This window comes from Typopeltis vanoorti, chromosome 10 (assembly GCF_054136105.1).
Source record: "Typopeltis vanoorti isolate ZY-2024b chromosome 10, IOZ_Tvanoo_1.0, whole genome shotgun sequence".
Taxonomy (NCBI): Eukaryota; Metazoa; Arthropoda; class Arachnida; order Uropygi; family Thelyphonidae; genus Typopeltis; species Typopeltis vanoorti.
The window spans coordinates 88,170,567-88,187,885 of NC_143558.1; the positions used below are offsets into that span (position 1 = coordinate 88,170,567).

The window sequence follows — 17,319 nt, forward strand, 5'->3', positions numbered from 1 at the left end:
TTCCAATGTATAATAATAAACACTCATCTCACAAAATGTATTGATTATCCTAATATCAAATTCATGTCAGAAGGAGACATGCACAGAAGTTCAAGCAGTCTCGTATCTGTGGGCATACAGTACTATCATCAATGCCATCTACTGCCCATCATCACCACCATCTTTTGTCTGTAAATTGCATGTGTTCTGAAGGTCAATTTGTCTGTACGCAGGAGAAAAATCCCTGCTACCTCCATAAAAGATTGGTTAACAACCTTCAACTTGCCCTCGTGACAACAAGAATCAACTCAGGTCTCTTCCAATTGTGCTGCGGAGGCATACTATTATATTAATATAATGAAAACGATTCAGAAAATATAAACCTTTATTTATATTAATGAAATAAGCACCTTCAGGAAAACTGTCTTTAAAATACATCAACTGAAAATACCATACTTTGGTCTCTTCATTCAGGAAAAATGCCCATTGCTGTAAACAATGGCAATCATGTAAAACTGGCAATACAAAAATATTTCCTCTTAACAGCTTTCATCCCAGCTAGTGGCATGAAGGAAAGAAACTGGGAACTTCCAAACAGCAATTGTGATTTCTTGTGTACCTTTGTTTACATCCACTGTCTTGGTTGTGTGAAAAGACTATTAGATTTACTTACAAATGCATTAGTTGACATATGCAACTTTTATGCAATAAAAACAGTAATATGTCTTGAGGTTTATATATTTTTAAACTCAGACAAATGCTCCATGAATGGAGATACATCGTCTTGAATTACAATATGTTCAGTCAAAAATTTTCTTCTTATTTTTTATGTAATTCCCCACACCATAAAACAAATGTAAACCTATAGGATGCTTAAGTATCTATGACCTAAAGGATTTTTTAAAAATTATTTTATTTATTTTTTTACATAATTCAGAAACCATGCTCTGGAGGCTAAACATCAGCATGAACGTTTTCAATCCACTGGTAGTGGTCTCAAATTAGGTAATAAAATTCATCTACTACCACCTAAAGAAAATCACAAACATGCTTTACAGCAAGATTATATAAATACACAGTCTGTTGGATGGAAATTGGGTATGGTAACCACTCAGCAAAGATGGTGGCCATTTTTGCATCTTCCTCAGGATGTTCAAAGAAAATACATATGGAGGGAGGGGAATAATTTACCAATTCAGAGTATTATTTCATGTTTACGTAACCAACTACATGCAGAAAAATTTAATAATATATCACACAGACTTCTTGGTATTTCATTTCGTCCCTTGTCTACAGGCCAAAGTTCCCAATTCCAAAATGGTTCCTTTTGTGGTCAGTCCATAAAGTATCTCAAATCTTTGGATAGCAGAAGCCTAAGGGGGAAAAAACAACCCATAAATGTAGTAATTTCATTCTATATAATTAAACCTGACTGATGAATTATGTTACTCTCATAAACTAAATGAGATTAATACTGTAAATTTCTGAAGAAATGAATTTTTTTTTTTTCTGAGCAGTTTATCTATGTTTGTCCTGTTTCATGAAACAATAAGATCTGTTTAGAATTTATAATAAAATATAAAAATCAGAGTATCTGTGTCACAGTTGGATAGGATGCCATACTTTATATAGTATTGGGTGACAGATGATTTTCACTCTCCAATTCCGAAAAAACTCCAAAATTCTTTTTCAAGTCCAGAAAACTTTGACAATAGCAAATGCAGCAACTATGGAAATTGAAAATGAGAATATAGCTACTTTATGGTTGTCAGTGAAGATATGAAAACATTCAACAATTTATGTGCTACACATGCTTGATTCCTTGAAAGACTTACCTTTCTTCATTGTCAGGAGAAGATGATTTAAATTGCTGTGTGTGTGTGTGTGTGCGTGCATGCGTAAGGAATGAACAAACTGCCACTATCCTTGAACACTCAGATTCTAGACAAACATAAGCTTACACCAAACAGCAATTTGAGCCCAATATTTCGGCATTCATCCACTGTCTCCTCAACTGAAACTGAACAAAAAATATTTAATGATAATAAAAAAAGTTTAATCAGGAGATTGTTGAACAATCTTTGGGAAAATTAAAATCCAAAGAATTTTGGCAAGCAAGTCAATCCACAACTTCAAATTTGCAACTGTTACTGAAAAAAAAACCCTGCACTCAAGATCACAGTAGACATTGAAGTAACAGTTAAGGCAGACAGAGGAAATGTCGCTGTGATCATAAACTCGGATAATTATAATAATAAAATAATTATATCTGATATGTCAATATATATATATGCCAAAGTGAAGAATCCTACAGTAGCAATAAAAAATTAAATCTTCAGTCTGCTAAATAATATTACAAGTTGGCCTACTGAAAGTATGCCCATATTACAGATGCTTACCTCAATGCATACTATATGGACTATCTAAGTCCCCAAACCTGGAGCTCTGTTGCACCCCATTATGGATGCTATAAACTGTCTCATCTATAACTTACTATAGTTATATAGCATGTTAAGTTTGGCATCCAATCTTTCAAGCAACCTTGTATAAAAAATTCCACATCCCTTGAAATGATGACTATACAGAACCTTCAACTAGAGGAGAATGAATACTTGGTGAGTTTTGATGTGTTGTCCCTTTTTTCAAATGCTCCAGTAGATGATACACACTAGAGTTTTTTCCCATATCCAACAAAAACATTTATGAGCTCTTAAATCAGGGCATTTTAAATGGAACAACTAACTCTTTAAACAAACTGAAAGTGTAGAAATGGGGCCCCTTCCACTTTCATCCCCTACTGCTAACCTATCCCTTTATGTGGAATTTTTGGCACTATATTCAGTTCCCCCAAACAAGTAAGGTTGAAGTATACAGATGATGTCCTTGCCATTTCACTACATGGCCTATAAGCTCTTTCAGACTTTCTTCCTTAACAATATCCACCTTCAAATTAGTTTTACCAGTGAAGTGGCAAAAGAAGAGGCTAGCATTCCTGGATGCTTTCATCACAACATAATCAGGTGGTTCCCCTCTCGTGTTTGGTCTACCATAAGCCTACATGTATGGACATATGTTTAAAAAGCACTTCACATCACCACCCTATCCAGAAACATGATGCTCATGTTACAGTGAGCGAAATACAAGGTCTAGCAAAAAAGTAATGAAACAAAATTCATATAAAATCATGTATTCAATTAATCATCTGATACATCCTGGTCACCCTCAAAGTAACTCCCCTACACAAAATACACCAATGTTCTGGTACCAATGTTCCATGTAGCATAACGGGATTGGAAGTCCTCATGTGTTAACTTGTTAATGGTCCCCTGTCACAGCTCTTTGGATATTTGCTACAGTCTCAAAAGGGATACATTTTCTTGTTCTCTTGAGGAAAAGAAAAATGTCACATGGAGACAATTGGTTGGGCCAGTGCAGTGGCTGTTCCAACAATGAATGCATTTCTTGAATGAATACTTCACAAGTATTTAGCAAATTTAGCTCTGGATGAATGAGATGCACTTTCACAATCGTTCAAAGATTACTTAGCAGTAAATTTGATTGATAGTCACTGCAGGTTGTTGTTCATTTCTGTTGTGACAGGCCTCCCTCCCTCCCATCTTTCACACTTTCTCTCCAATCCAAAAACATCTTCTGCCATTTAAATACTTGAGCATATTATAAAGAATCATTACCATTATGTCCACTTTATTTTATTGAATATTTTGGTAGCACTGTCATTCAATTTAACACAAAATTTAATTGCACAATGTTCTTCAAGATTTCGCTTCTCCATTTTTGTAATGGGGTGGAGAGCTCCATATATACTGAAGTGCCACTGAATTAGGGATAGCTACCTAGTAGCATGTTGGACCCCTGGCCCTGATAACAACTGCCACACAACAAGGCAAGGACTTCACAAATTTGCAAAAATGTTCCACAGGTATGATGACCCATACATCCTCCAGAGATGTCAACAATTCACTCAAGTTGGGTGGTGATGGGGAACAATACTCAATGGTATCCCAAAGATTTTCGATGGGATTTAAATCACGGATTCTAGGTGGCCACTTCATTATTTCAAAGTCAATAGAATGCTCCTGAAACCAAGCAGTAGCTTGCCTGGATCTGTGAGATAAACAGTTGTCTTGCTGGTAGATGCAATCTCCACTGGGATGCATGATGGACATAAATAGTTGGGTATGAGTTTCATACCAAAGGTCCCAAAGATGTCCAACTGAAGCATGGGGGTTGGTGCCAAATCCTGAGTCTCCCATCAGCACTATGAAGTTTAAATGATGATTCATCACTCCAATTTGCAAGTGTCCAGTTCTGTTGTTCTTTACCCCAGGCAAGGTGTTCAGCTCAGTGTCATGCCATTAGAAGTTGGAATCTGGTAGGTTGGTGGCTCCCAAATCCGAGGCAGTGAAGTGAAATGTTGCACAGTCCTCGCAGTGACTTTTCAGCTGGAACCCTCATTCAGATGGGAGGTGATTTGAGATAATGTCTGCACCTACCGGTTCATATGATGCAAGTCAGATGGCAAAGCCCATGATCATTCAAGGCTAGTTGCCCTTTGCAGTTTGTCCAAATGCTTGTTTTTATACTGGAATTTTCATATTACTGGAACACTCTTGAAACTGTCATACAAGAAAATCAAAGTTTGCTGACAATTTCGGAGATCGAGTGAGCCATCCATCAGGCACCTATGATCGGCTCTGTCAAATGCATCTAAATCCCACCTTTCCCATAATGCTTCTCACAACAAATGTTTGGGGAAGCCGATGCTGACAGCTAAGTATAACCACAGTTTCAGCCTCACATGCACACAAATGCAGGAGTTGTGATACAGGAGTTGCATAGCATCTCCTATCAATAATTCAAATGACACTTTAGTGTAGTCTTTTAAGTAATGTGGAGAGCCAAGCCAGGCTTCACAATGCCAATCCTCAGCTTCTCATGGTGCACCTGTTAGGTATCTACCTGGATAGTGAATGAGAAGGATAGGCTGGCAATTTGGGATTTAGCTACTGTATTCTTATTATTCTTAAACCACAATGCAAAATGATGGCACAACAGAAATTCATGCTGGTTAGGGAATCATCCAGTTAAACAGTCCCCCCCCCCTGTTGTTTTTATCAGGGTGGACAGCGTCAATCAGCTACTGGAACAAATCCTGGAACACATCCCAACTCAACATCAGAAGAGTAAAAGATGGTATACTATCAAAAAAAGAAGCATCAATAGAACAGAAAAGAAAAAAAGAGCAGAAGAATTGGATAAGTACTAGATCATCATAATAGGCATGACTGAAACAAAGAAGACAAAAACAGACGAGATCTTTCTAAGCAACAAATATAAAATGTTATATTCAGGAAGTAACAATCAGGGAAAAGAAGGAGTAAATATAGTATTCAACACTAAATGCAAGGATAACCTTGAATGGCAAGCAATGTCAAGTAAATGTGGGCAAATATCAGAATGGAAAACTGGACAATGAGACATATTTGTGCCTACGGTACCAAAAAAGATTCTACTAAGTAAGAAATAAAGGAATTTTTTGAGATATTAGAGAAGACAGATGACACAGTGCAAAAGGCAAAGTTGGTCCTTGGAGAATCTAAACAGCAGAGTAGAAAATGATTACCAGACATACAGAAATGTTTTTGGAAAATTTGGAGAAAAGCGCAAAGCAAATAATAATGGTAAATGGCTGGTGGATTTCTGTTCAGGACTTGGATTAGTTATTACTAACTACATTCCAGAATAGAAATGTGAACAAATTCACATGGAGATAAGATGCAAGAAATAAGAAAAGTCTAATTGATTATGCTATTGTTGATAGCAATATTCTCCCACTGGTTCAGGATACAAGAGCATACAGAGGATTTGAAATAGGAAATTATTACTATTTAGTTTTCAGCAGGACAAAATTGAATTTCATATTGTAAAGGGTGTGTAAGAAAGTTTTAAAACAAACCAAAATTGAGCAGCTTTCAGAAGTGAATTGTAGACTCAAATACACTAACATCATCATTCAAGAAAAAATGAAAGAACTTGAAAACAAGAATGAAACCCTGAAAAAAATAAAAAATAAAAATAAATAAACATTGATTTAGCCAGAGAGGGATGTGGCAAGGTTGTCTAAGAATAGAAAAAATCAGAACTCTATGGTAGACTCTGGAACTTAGAGGAAGTGAAGCATAAAAAATTCCTAGCAAGTCAGCTTGAGCTCTTAAAGAATAAAGAGATAAACGTAAGAAAGCGAAGCACTGTGTAAAACTAGCTAAACAAAAGTCATGGGGAAGACTTTGGTAATAACAGAGAAAACAACTATCAGGAAGGTGGCAAAATATTCTGGAGATTATTGAGAAAGCTTAGAAATGGAGGAAAGAGTACTGCAAAAGGAATCCAAGATGATAAAGATGACATGAAAACTGAAAATAAAGATATTCTAGATGCCTAGAGTAATTACTTTAAAAGATTGCTAAATGAAATGCAGCATGGTGGTAAAAAACTCCCAATGAAATTTGGGAAATTTAGTCAGGAATACATATATACAGGATGTTTCAAAAGGGGGGGGGGGTTACAACTTTGAATGAAAACAGAAGGTAAATAGTGATAGATGAACAGTTTTATTACCATGCAAATGTAGCATAACACTTGAAATTTCAACACAGACAGTTGAAGTTCAATATGACTGCCTCCAGTAATTCTGCAGATCTGGTGTTACTTAAGCAATGGAAGCAGTAATTCTGAAATGTAACTCATGGAAACTGGTTGGTAAGGATGGTATGGGGGAATGCAGTGACTGTGCTACAGGCACCCCCTCTACCAATCCATCTGCCTGGAAAACAGGTGTTGAGGTATGACCTTACATATGTCAGGTAATTCAATTGGCTGGAAATGTAAGCATCTGTCATGGTCATCATTATTTAATTGTGGTATTAGATACCCTTGTAGTATATCCAGATCCACCAGTAATGGTAGACTCAGAAAAAAAGTCCATACTTTCTTCTTGCTTATGGCGTAAAAAAAATTAGCACGTGGGTTGCCACGAACATGTTCTACGATGGGATGTGGATTTTTGCTTTCCCCAATTCTGCAGTTGTGAGTATTTACTTGCCCACTTGCATGTAAATATCATGTAAAGTATGCACTCATCACTGAAAATGACTGAGTCCAAAAAGTCCTCATTTTGTTCTATCCTAGTCATAATTTCCATACAGAAATCCTGGCGTATCTTCTTATTGTCTTTCTTCAAATGTTGTACGAGGATAAATTTGTAGGGCCCTAAATGTAGACACTGTCAAAAAACACACCACACATTCACATGTGGAAATCCATCTTGTCAAATTGGTTGACCGTCTGGTTGACTTTCCAGAGCTTCTCTGAAAACTTTCCCGAACTTCTTCCACAACAACAACATTGGCAGCATGCTGCCTTCCCACTGACCTTGGATGATGCACAGAACAGCCTGTTTCCACAAAATTCTTGTGCCACATGTAGATCATGTACCTACTAGGATGTTTCTTTGCTGTATTGCATGCAGAAATTCCTCTGAACATTTTCTAAAATCAAAACAATGTGCTCGCTCTGCACCATCGAACGTCGCCGTTTTTTAAATGATGTGACATATCACACCATCTAGTATTGTCATTTAGTAATAAAGATGTGTTTCACTACATTATGACACTCACTCAGCTTTTGTACATTTTCTGAGTTATTCTCTGTTCTCCTGAAAAGTTGTATACACCCTTAAAAACCTGAAATGTGGAAAGGCAGATGAGGTAGATGATATTCAACCAGAAATGCTCAAATATGGAAGTATAAAAGTTTTACCATAGCTGAACTGCATAATTCAGAAGGCCAGTCAGAGGGTTGATTTCCAGATGAATGGAATAGAGCTCTCATAGTACCCATCTATAAAAAGGGAAATAAAACTGAATGTGAAAATTACAGAAGTATTTTCCCACGGAGTGTTCCTGGTAAAAGTTATGCAAGTATACTTGAGAAACGGATAAGAAAAATTGTGGACGGGAAGCTTGGTGAAGAACAACTGGATTCAGGCCAAATAGAGATTCTCAGAATCAGATTTTCACTTTAAGACAAATAGTTGAGAAATCTGGAGAATATATTACAAGGATTTGTATTTATGTTTTGTAGATCTTTAAAGAGCACATATATAACCAAGAGACCCATGGATATCAGTTTCAACATGGGAACTAATCAAAAGAAGGCAGTTGGAAAAACAAAGAGAGACAGGGACCGAAGAATACAAGAGATTACATAGAGAAATCATAATAAGGAAAAGTTCTATACTAATAAATGCGAAGAAATAGAGTTCCAGATGAGAAGGCATAATTATAAAAGGATGTTTTATTTAGTTTGTGACTTAAAGCACAAGTTCAAGCCTAAATCGAATGTCATCAAAGACAGGAATGGATCATTACTAACAGAAGAGTTGGAAATCAAAAACAGATGAAAAGAATACTGTGAGGAACTGTACAGCAGAGTGGATAAAGAAAATGTGGAGTCCTCCCACCAAGAAAATTTTGATTTGGAACCTTTTCCACTTAGACATGAAGTTGAAAGAGCAGTTAAGCAGCTCAACAGCAATAAGGCCCCAGGTGCAGATGAAATCCCAGCAGAGTTAATTAAGGCCACAGGAGATGGAGGGATGAGAGTGTTTCATAGATTGATTACAAGGATATGGGAGACAGGATCTTGGCCTAGAGACTGGAAGAAGTCAGTTTTCATACCACTACACAAGAAAGGTGATATGAAGGCATGCAAGAATTATAGAACTATTAGTTTGATATCTCATGCAAGCAAAATTTTATTAAAGATCATGCTATATAGGATTGAGGCCAAAGTCGAGGCAGAGATGCCCGAGGAACAATCAGGTCTTAGGAATGGTAGGGGCACCAGAGATCAGATCCTTTGCCTTAGACAGATCATAGAAAAATATAAAGAATTCAGACTCCCTCTGGTAATGTGTTTCTTAGACTACTCTAAAGCTTTTGACTGTGTTGAGCATGTGAAACTGTGGGAAGTAATGAAAAGAATGGGTTTTCCTCAACACACTATCAGGTTGATAGCCAACTTGTATAAGGAGCAAGAAGCCACAGTAAGAACAGGTGTTGGATTGACTGACTGGCTTCAAGTTGGAAAAGGAATTAGGCAAGGATGTTTACTTTCTCCTCACTTGTTTAGTATATATGCAGAGGACATCATGCGTGAAGCATTGGATGAACTCAAGACAGGAATTACGATAGGAGGTAGATTGATCAGTAATCTGAGGTACGCTGATGATACAGTACTCCTTTGTAATGACATGGAAGAACTAGGACTAATTCTTGACAAAGTTAACAAGATCAGTAATAACAGAGGACTTCAACTCAATTCTAGCAAGACAAAGATCATGGTTCTCAAAGGAAAAACAAACAGAGAAGCTCTTGAGAAACAAATGTATCTTAATGGAGAAAGAATTGAGGAAGTCAGCAAGTTTGAGTACCTGGGATCCATTATTAATGTGAAGAATTGCTGTTCAGAAGATGTCAGAAAAAGGTTAGGAATGGCTAAAACAACAGTCAGAGACCTGTCTAAAATCTGGAAGGATGGATCTATCTCCATGGGAACAAAGTTGAGGATTTTGGATGCAGTTGTTTTTCCAACAGCAACTTATGGATGCGAGACTTGGAACCTAAAGAAGTCATATAAGAAACGAATATCTGCTTTTGAGATGTGGTGTTACAGAAGGCTGTTGAGGATATCATACACTGAAAGGCGTACAAATGAATGGGTGTTAGAAAAGATCAGTAGAACTTTAAGACTCCTTAAGAAGAAAATTAAAATATTTTGGACACATAGAAAGGATGGAAGGAGGACTTCTCAGAACAGTAATAGAAGGTAAAGTTCCTGGAAAAAGAGGCAGGGGTAGACCATCAATGAGATGGATGGATGGCATGTGTGGAGTGACTGATCCTCAGAGAGTTGAGGCTGCCAGAAGGGCAAACAACAGGACTACATGGCGAGCCATAGTGTGGAACATCATCGAGCATCGGAGTGACCATACGGCATCTGTAGATGTCCAGTGAACACAGACAGACGAAAGAGCATATAACAAGGTTCCAAGAGGAAAAATCTCTTCAAAAAGCCTACAATTATATGGTTTAAATGGAACATTTATATCATACAATACATGTTCTCCAATTAAGTTATAAATCAGCAGTTAAAACTGAAGGAGAAACAAGAAGATCGTATGATTCATATTCACATCAGGTGTGTGATAAGGATGCGCATTATCTCCACGGGATCGCATCATGAAGGAAAGTGGCTTCATAATGTGATCTTGGCTCTTTACTGAATAAATCTAGTACAAGTCTGCAAGATTCCATGATTAAATTGAATAACTTGTAATAAATTTGGTATGAAAATAGGCAGAAACAGTGAAAACATCAACTGTATCCTGAATGGTGAACCTATAAAACAAGTGAAACATTACAGCTATTTAAGCACAATTTTTAGTGAAGATAGTAAAACTGATCAATCAGATCTACTAAATGTGCACTTTTAAGATAAGCACATTTGAATAGCTTCAAATTTTCTTTTCTTGCTTAAGGAGCTAGCTGAATTTAGCAACAGTTTTATTATTTTTCTTTAATGAAAAATATTTTATGAAATACTTGTAAATTCTAAAGGTAATTTCTCTTCACTATTAGAAATGTAAGACTGAAAAAAAAAAAAAAATAATAATAATAGGGAAGAGAGGATGATTATTAGCAATATATGCTACTTAGAAAGAAGTCAACAGACACCATAGTGCAAGGAACAAAAAAAAAAAACATGGCACCCACCGTAATGAGATGTAGGATATCCTTTTGGTGCAGTGACTGCAGCAATCCTTTAGGGCATACTTCTCATGAACATGTAATAGCGATCAATGGGAATTTTGGGCCATTCTTCCTGTTGGCATGTAATGACATACTGGACTGTTGTAGGGCAGACGTTCATTGACCTCACCTAGTGCTCCACTTCATCCCACAGATGTTCAATAGGGTTGAGATCAGGGTCTGTGGAGGCCAGTAAAGTGTGGTGACTTTCCACACTTGACTGGCCATAAACCATGCAGTTACAGCAGCAGCAGCCTTATGACACTGTCTTGCTGAAAGAGACAGTGGTAAGTTCTGTAGAAATGCCACAAAGTAGGAAACATTGCATTGTCCAGAATGTTCAGATACCTCTGAGTTCAGTGTTCATCGCAATGCAAACAGATGCCTCAGGCCAAACCAGAAAAAACAGGACCACCCTACATCGCCACCACCAAATTTCATAATTGCAGTTGCACACTCTAGTAAGAGTTGTTCATCAGGTATCCACCACACCCACGCTGGTCCATCAGCTCAGTAGAGGGTGTAACATTATTCGTCACTACAAAACACAGCTTTCCAAGCTTTCATGTACAAACTCTGCACCACCGAAGATGATGCTGCATGTTGGTTCGGGTAATGTGGGACTTGCATATTACAGTCCAACCATGGAAACTCATGTTGTGAGCTTCAATTCTGAATTTTTTTTTTTTTTTTGTGCAGATTCGTGTTCCAGTTGATGTCCAGAATTCTACATTCAATGTGTTGGCCTGATGAATGGCAGTTTGTTTTTACATATCCTTCGTGTCACCCTACAGTCAATTTCAGTGATGTGGTGGATGTTCCACTGGGGATAGTACTTGCTGTTGACTCCCTGCACTTTCACCTCAGTATTGTATCACTGACTGTTAGCTGAGATAGTCCAATTTGTAGAAAGTTAAAATTGCTTGGTATCTTTAACATGGTCCAATTTGTCTGCAACAAGGCATCCTATCACAACGCCTCTTTCTAACTCCATCATTTCTCTTGTAGCCATTTCACCCGGACACTTGTACCAACTTGAGAGCATCAATATCATCATACATGGTAGGATACACCTTGCCCATGAGGGGGGGGGGGGCGTTGACTTTTCCAAGCGGTGTATATCATATATACCTATAACAGATATCCCATCTTTCCTTTCATGTTAAGCTCAGCAACCTGTCAAGGGCAAGTAACTTTGTTTCTTAGAAACCTGATTGCTTCTTACGATAGGGCGAGTAATCCTATCTGTATTGTTTGCTATGTCTGTAAATTGTGTGTGTTCTTCTGATCAGTTTGCTGTTTTGCAAGATGAAAAACTGGAGTTTCTGGGGAAAATCCTTGTACCTCTGTATGAGATGAGCTAATTCACTTTCACTTAAAAAACCCTCATAAGCATAAAAGCCACAGGGCAAACTTTTAAAGGTTGTAAATATAATGAAAGCAATTTCTGATTAGTTACATTATCAAAATCTCTTCTATCTAATACCAGTTATTTGTTTATTTTTTTGCTCTAAATACATTGAGAAGATTTAATGTTATTAACTTTCTTGTGAACCATGACCAAATTACATATTCAAGATCTGGTAGTGCAACACACAGCATGAGTGCAGGTTAATCAGAATTAGATCATGTCAAACTTATTTCATGAAAGTTAAATATTCTTATAGATTTTATCATAAGTAATAATCTTTTATCATAAAGTCCTTAATAAACTTTGACCATTTAATTTCCAATTGCTAGAACAGGCATTTGCAAATTCTGACAAATTGAAATTTCTGGTTGGTGAGTTTACTTTCCGTTTTCAGAACTTTACCGGATTAAGTAACACAGTAGAAGGTTGTTTTGGTTGTTGTTTTTTAATTTTATGATATATTCATATATATATATATATTTATTATTATTATTATTAGAAGGCCTAGACCCACAGAACTCATCAAATCATACCTTAAACTCATTCATTGTTTCTCAACTCCATGACAAAAAAACTACTCCTTACTCCCTTGCTCACACCTTCCACAATAGCCATTTGTTCTATCCACTTCACCCTTCATTCTATGAAAAATCTCTCTTCTATGCAAAACTATTAAAAACCCCTCAATTAATCTTTTCGTTTCCCCCTAAAAAATCAAGTGATGAGATCTAAGCACTGTAGTTTATATGCAGTTTGATCAAGGTTGCAGTGTTTCATCTCTTCGTTTTCTGCATGTCCTCTGCATCAATGCAATAATCGTTTGTGTCATCCTCACAATTCTAATAATATGATCCCTAAATCTGGTCCTTGTCCATCAGCACTCCAAGATCCCTTAGTCTCCTCTACCTACTTCAGGATATCCTTCACCAATTGTATATATGCATCTTTTCCTTTCTGTTTCAAAACTTTACACTTGAATTGGTAGTCGCACTCAGTCTTCTCAAATCCTCCTATAAAGCCACAACTTCTGCTTCACTCCTCACAGCTCTTCCCACTTTGTGAATTGCTAAAGAAAACTGCCTCTCTCATTCCAACTAAAAAATAAAAAAAAACTCTAAAACAAACGGCTGTACTCACTAGCTGTGTGTGTGTGTTGTGCGGCCATTTGTTTTAGCTATTTTATCAGACAGCCAATCTGATACTAATTTACTCTATTATCTAATCCAGTGGTTCTCAAACTGGGTGCCGCGGCACCCTAGGGTGCTGCAAGTATGCCACAATGGTGCCGCGAAATTTTGAATCGTTTATTTGAAAAACACCAAAATATTCAATTGCCACAAATAACTAAATCAAAAACAAAAACATTATATATTTTGATTTTAATGGATGAAGCATATATAAAAATCATCGTTTTTTGTATCACTTTTATATTATATCCTGGGATTTCATTAGATCACCGCGTGTCGTAGTAACTAGATATGTGACGGCACATAAATACTGGGGAAAATGAACTAATGAATGGTTAGTTGTCCTGCTGTCTACTTTAGTATTTCTCTGTTCAGTGTGACAAGTATTATACATGATCATTTCCCCTAAACAAAAATCATGAGTCTTTTGTCATCGGTGAGAATAAACGAAGTACGATATTAAAGTCGTTAAATTCAGTGAGTAGAGGTTTTTCTTATTGTTATATATTCCAACTATAACGAGAGACAGCGTAAACAAATGTTTTTTCTTTTTCCATCCGGAAAAAAATTATTTACTTGAAATAAATTTTAAAATATAATATTAAAGTTACATATGCCCTTCAAAATCATGAATAATTTTTTCCTTGAAAAAAGAAGTGAAGATTCTGACGATCAAGAAATGTCTACTTGTAGCAAAGCTAAAGAACCAATTCGCTCTAATAAATTATCAAAACCCGATACTTGCATTAATGAAGATTTGACTATTTTTAATGTTCAGCAACAAAAAAGCACTAATGAAACAACAGAAACAGAAAGAATAAGTTCATGTAAAAAGGAAACAATGAAAAAGAATGTAAAAACTCGTTTATATCAAGAGAGCTATCTAAAAATGGGATTTACATGGTGTGGTGATAAATTAATTCCCAGACCTAAGTGTATTTTGTGTGGTTTGGTTCTATCAAATGAGGCTATGGTTCCTAGCAAATTAAATGCGACATTTCTCCACAAAACATGACAACTTGTCGAATAAAAATCTTGAATATTTCAAAGAGTTAATAAGATTACAAGAAAAACAAAGTAAAAGTTTTGTAAGAAAGTTTACAATTTCCAACCGAGTTCAAGAAGCGAGTTATTTAGTCGCTGAAATAATTGCAAAGGAAATGAAGTTTCATACTATTGGCAAAACCTCGATTCATCCGGCCTGTTCAGAACTGTGAGAACAATTTTTGGTACTGAGGCAGAAGAAGAAATAAAGAAGATTCCATTATCAAATGATACTATGAGTAGACATATTAATGATCTGTCAGTCGATATTGAAAAGTCAGTTATAACCAAAATAATCGAATCAAAATTTTTCAGTTTGCAGTTAGATGAGTCAACTGATATCGGCAGTAAAGCACACTTACTTGTTTTTACTCGATTCATGGAACATGATAATATTATTATTATTATTATTACGGGCAACTCCAGGGAGTCATTAGACTCATCGAGGGAGGCCCCAAATCATTTTCATCACAACTATTCGACATTCATACAGTATCTATCATACCTCGCCTTAAACTCATTCACTGTCACAGCATCCACCACAGACTCAGGGAGCGCATTCCACTCATTCACTACTCTAAAAGTAAAGAACCCAGCTCTAACACCTTTACTAACCACACTTTTGCCCAGTTTCCATGGATGTCCCCTAGTCCTCCCACAACCAGCCCTGTTCTCAAAAATATCTTCTGAATTAATTTTATAGAAACCCTTCAGTAATTTGAATGTCTCAATCATATCTCCCCTCCTCCGCCTATCAACCAATTTTTGCAACCCACAAATCCTCAACCTGTTCTCATACGGTTCATTCCACAGACCTGCTATAATCTTGGTCACTCGCCTCTGGATCCTCTCCACCTCCTCCCCATCAAGAAGAAACCTAGGTGACCAAATCTGAGCACAGTAGTCGAGATGAGGTCTTATCAAGGCTCGATACAGAGGAACAATAACCTGCTTGTCAACGTATTCTTCAGCAACCAAGTGATTTGATAAGCTGATTTGGCCACTTTTGCAATGTGTCCCCTAAATTTCAATTCCTCATCCACCAACACTCCTAAATCTCGTGCCTCATCAATTTCCTGGAGCACGGTTCCACCAATGCAGTAAACTGCCTCCCATCTTTTCACCCCAAAATGCATAGCCTTACATTTTGCCACATTAAATTGACATCCATTCTCCCTAGCCCAGACCTCCAATCTATCCAAATCATCCTGCAAATTTTTGACGTCATCTGCATTCACTATTGCCCTACCCAACTTCGCATCATCTGCAAACAAATGAACTGTTCCTCTCAAATCCTTTCCTATATATGAACAAATTAAACAGCAGTGGTCCAAGAACAGATCCTTGTGGTACACCACTAGTCACAGGCCGTCTTGTGGACTCTACTCCTGAGTAAACCACTCTCTGATATCTCTCCGTCAACCACCCTCCTATCCATCTCACCAACCCTATGTCCATTCCCATATGCTGCAATTTACTGATTAGAATTCCATGTGGTATCCTGTCAAAGGCCTTAGCAAGGTCCAGCAGAATCACTGTAAACCCATTACTCTTATCCAGTTCAGCCGTCACTGTGTTATAATACGTGAGCAAGTTACTGAGGCATGACCTACCCTTCACAAAACCATGCTGTCCCCGATACAGTATCCCATTTTCTTCTATCCAATCTTGTATTTTCCTCTTGACTATTTTCTCTAAGACCTTGATAATGATTCCTGTTATGCTGATTGGCCGGTAATTTTCAACAGCAGCCTTGGAACCACCTTTGTGCAGTGGAACTATTTTCCCCTCTTTCCACCCCCTTGGGACTGACCCAGTCCTGAGGCTCAAATTAAACATAATGGTCAAGGGCACTGACAATTCTTTGGCCGCTTCACGTACGACACGAGCTGGTATACCATCCAATCCCACAGATGTATTGACATTGAGGTTCTGTAATAGACTAGTTACCTCTACCTCATTCATCACAATTCCAGTATAAGCTGTTGGTTCCTCCATTTCAGCAAAGCCACCACCTGGATGATATACTCTTGCAAAGTGCTCGCTCAGTAATTCCACAACATCGACTGATTCAGTTACCTCCCTACCCTCAGCATTTTTTAAGATCATTCTACCATGAGCATTTTTCCTTTTACTTGCAACATATTGAAAAAACTGTTTGGGATTCTCTTTAGCCTGCATGGCCAATTTCCTTTCGTAATCTGCTTTTGCTTTTCTTACCACCCATGTTACCATCCTGGCCTGAGCTTTATACTGTTCATGCACCTGATGGTCACCCTTCTCCTTAAATTCCCTCCACAATTGTTTCTTTTTTTGCAGCTCAAGCTTAATAGTGTTATTCATCCATTTAACCCCTACCTGATTTATTATTCGGACTCTTGGTATACAGTCAACCATTGCCTCCTGCAAACAGTTCTTAACCACCTCCCATGCACCATCAACATCCAGCCCTTGGAGTTTTACATGCCATGGCATTGAGCCAAGCACACACCTAAGCTTGTCATACTTACCAGCCCGGTAATTCCACATATACCCTGTCTTAATTGTAAATTCGACTCCTTTAGCCACCTCCCAAGTCATAACCTTATGGTCACTCTCACCAATTGGTGGCAACATGGTCATGTTCGTTACAGCCACATTCTCATTTGCAATTACTAGGTCCAGCACTCTCTGTCCCCTGGTATTTTCCAATACATGTTGCCGTAGATAGTTGTCTCTTAATAACTGCATAAAATCCAATTCCTTCCTCCCATGTGCCCTCTCCTCTTTTAAGTCAATGTTACCATAATTGAAATCACCCATAATA

The 17,319-nt window shown here is 37.3% G+C and overlaps 1 protein-coding gene across 2 annotated transcripts in view; it reads right to left on the reverse strand.

Moving 5' to 3' along the window:
- Nucleotides 1–885: 885 nt before the first annotated feature.
- Nucleotides 886–17,319, reverse strand: part of LOC150102571 (constitutive coactivator of peroxisome proliferator-activated receptor gamma-like) — a 156,631-nt gene continuing 140,197 nt past the window's right edge. The window contains exon 6 of one of the 2 annotated variants that reach the window (XM_090398876.1): nt 886–1,352. In XM_090398876.1, coding sequence (XP_090255002.1) covers nt 1,254–1,352 — 99 coding nt within the window. In that variant the 3' untranslated portion in view covers nt 886–1,253. The remainder of the gene's footprint in view (nt 1,353–17,319) is intronic. The other variant, XM_090398875.1, reaches the window with a different exon arrangement.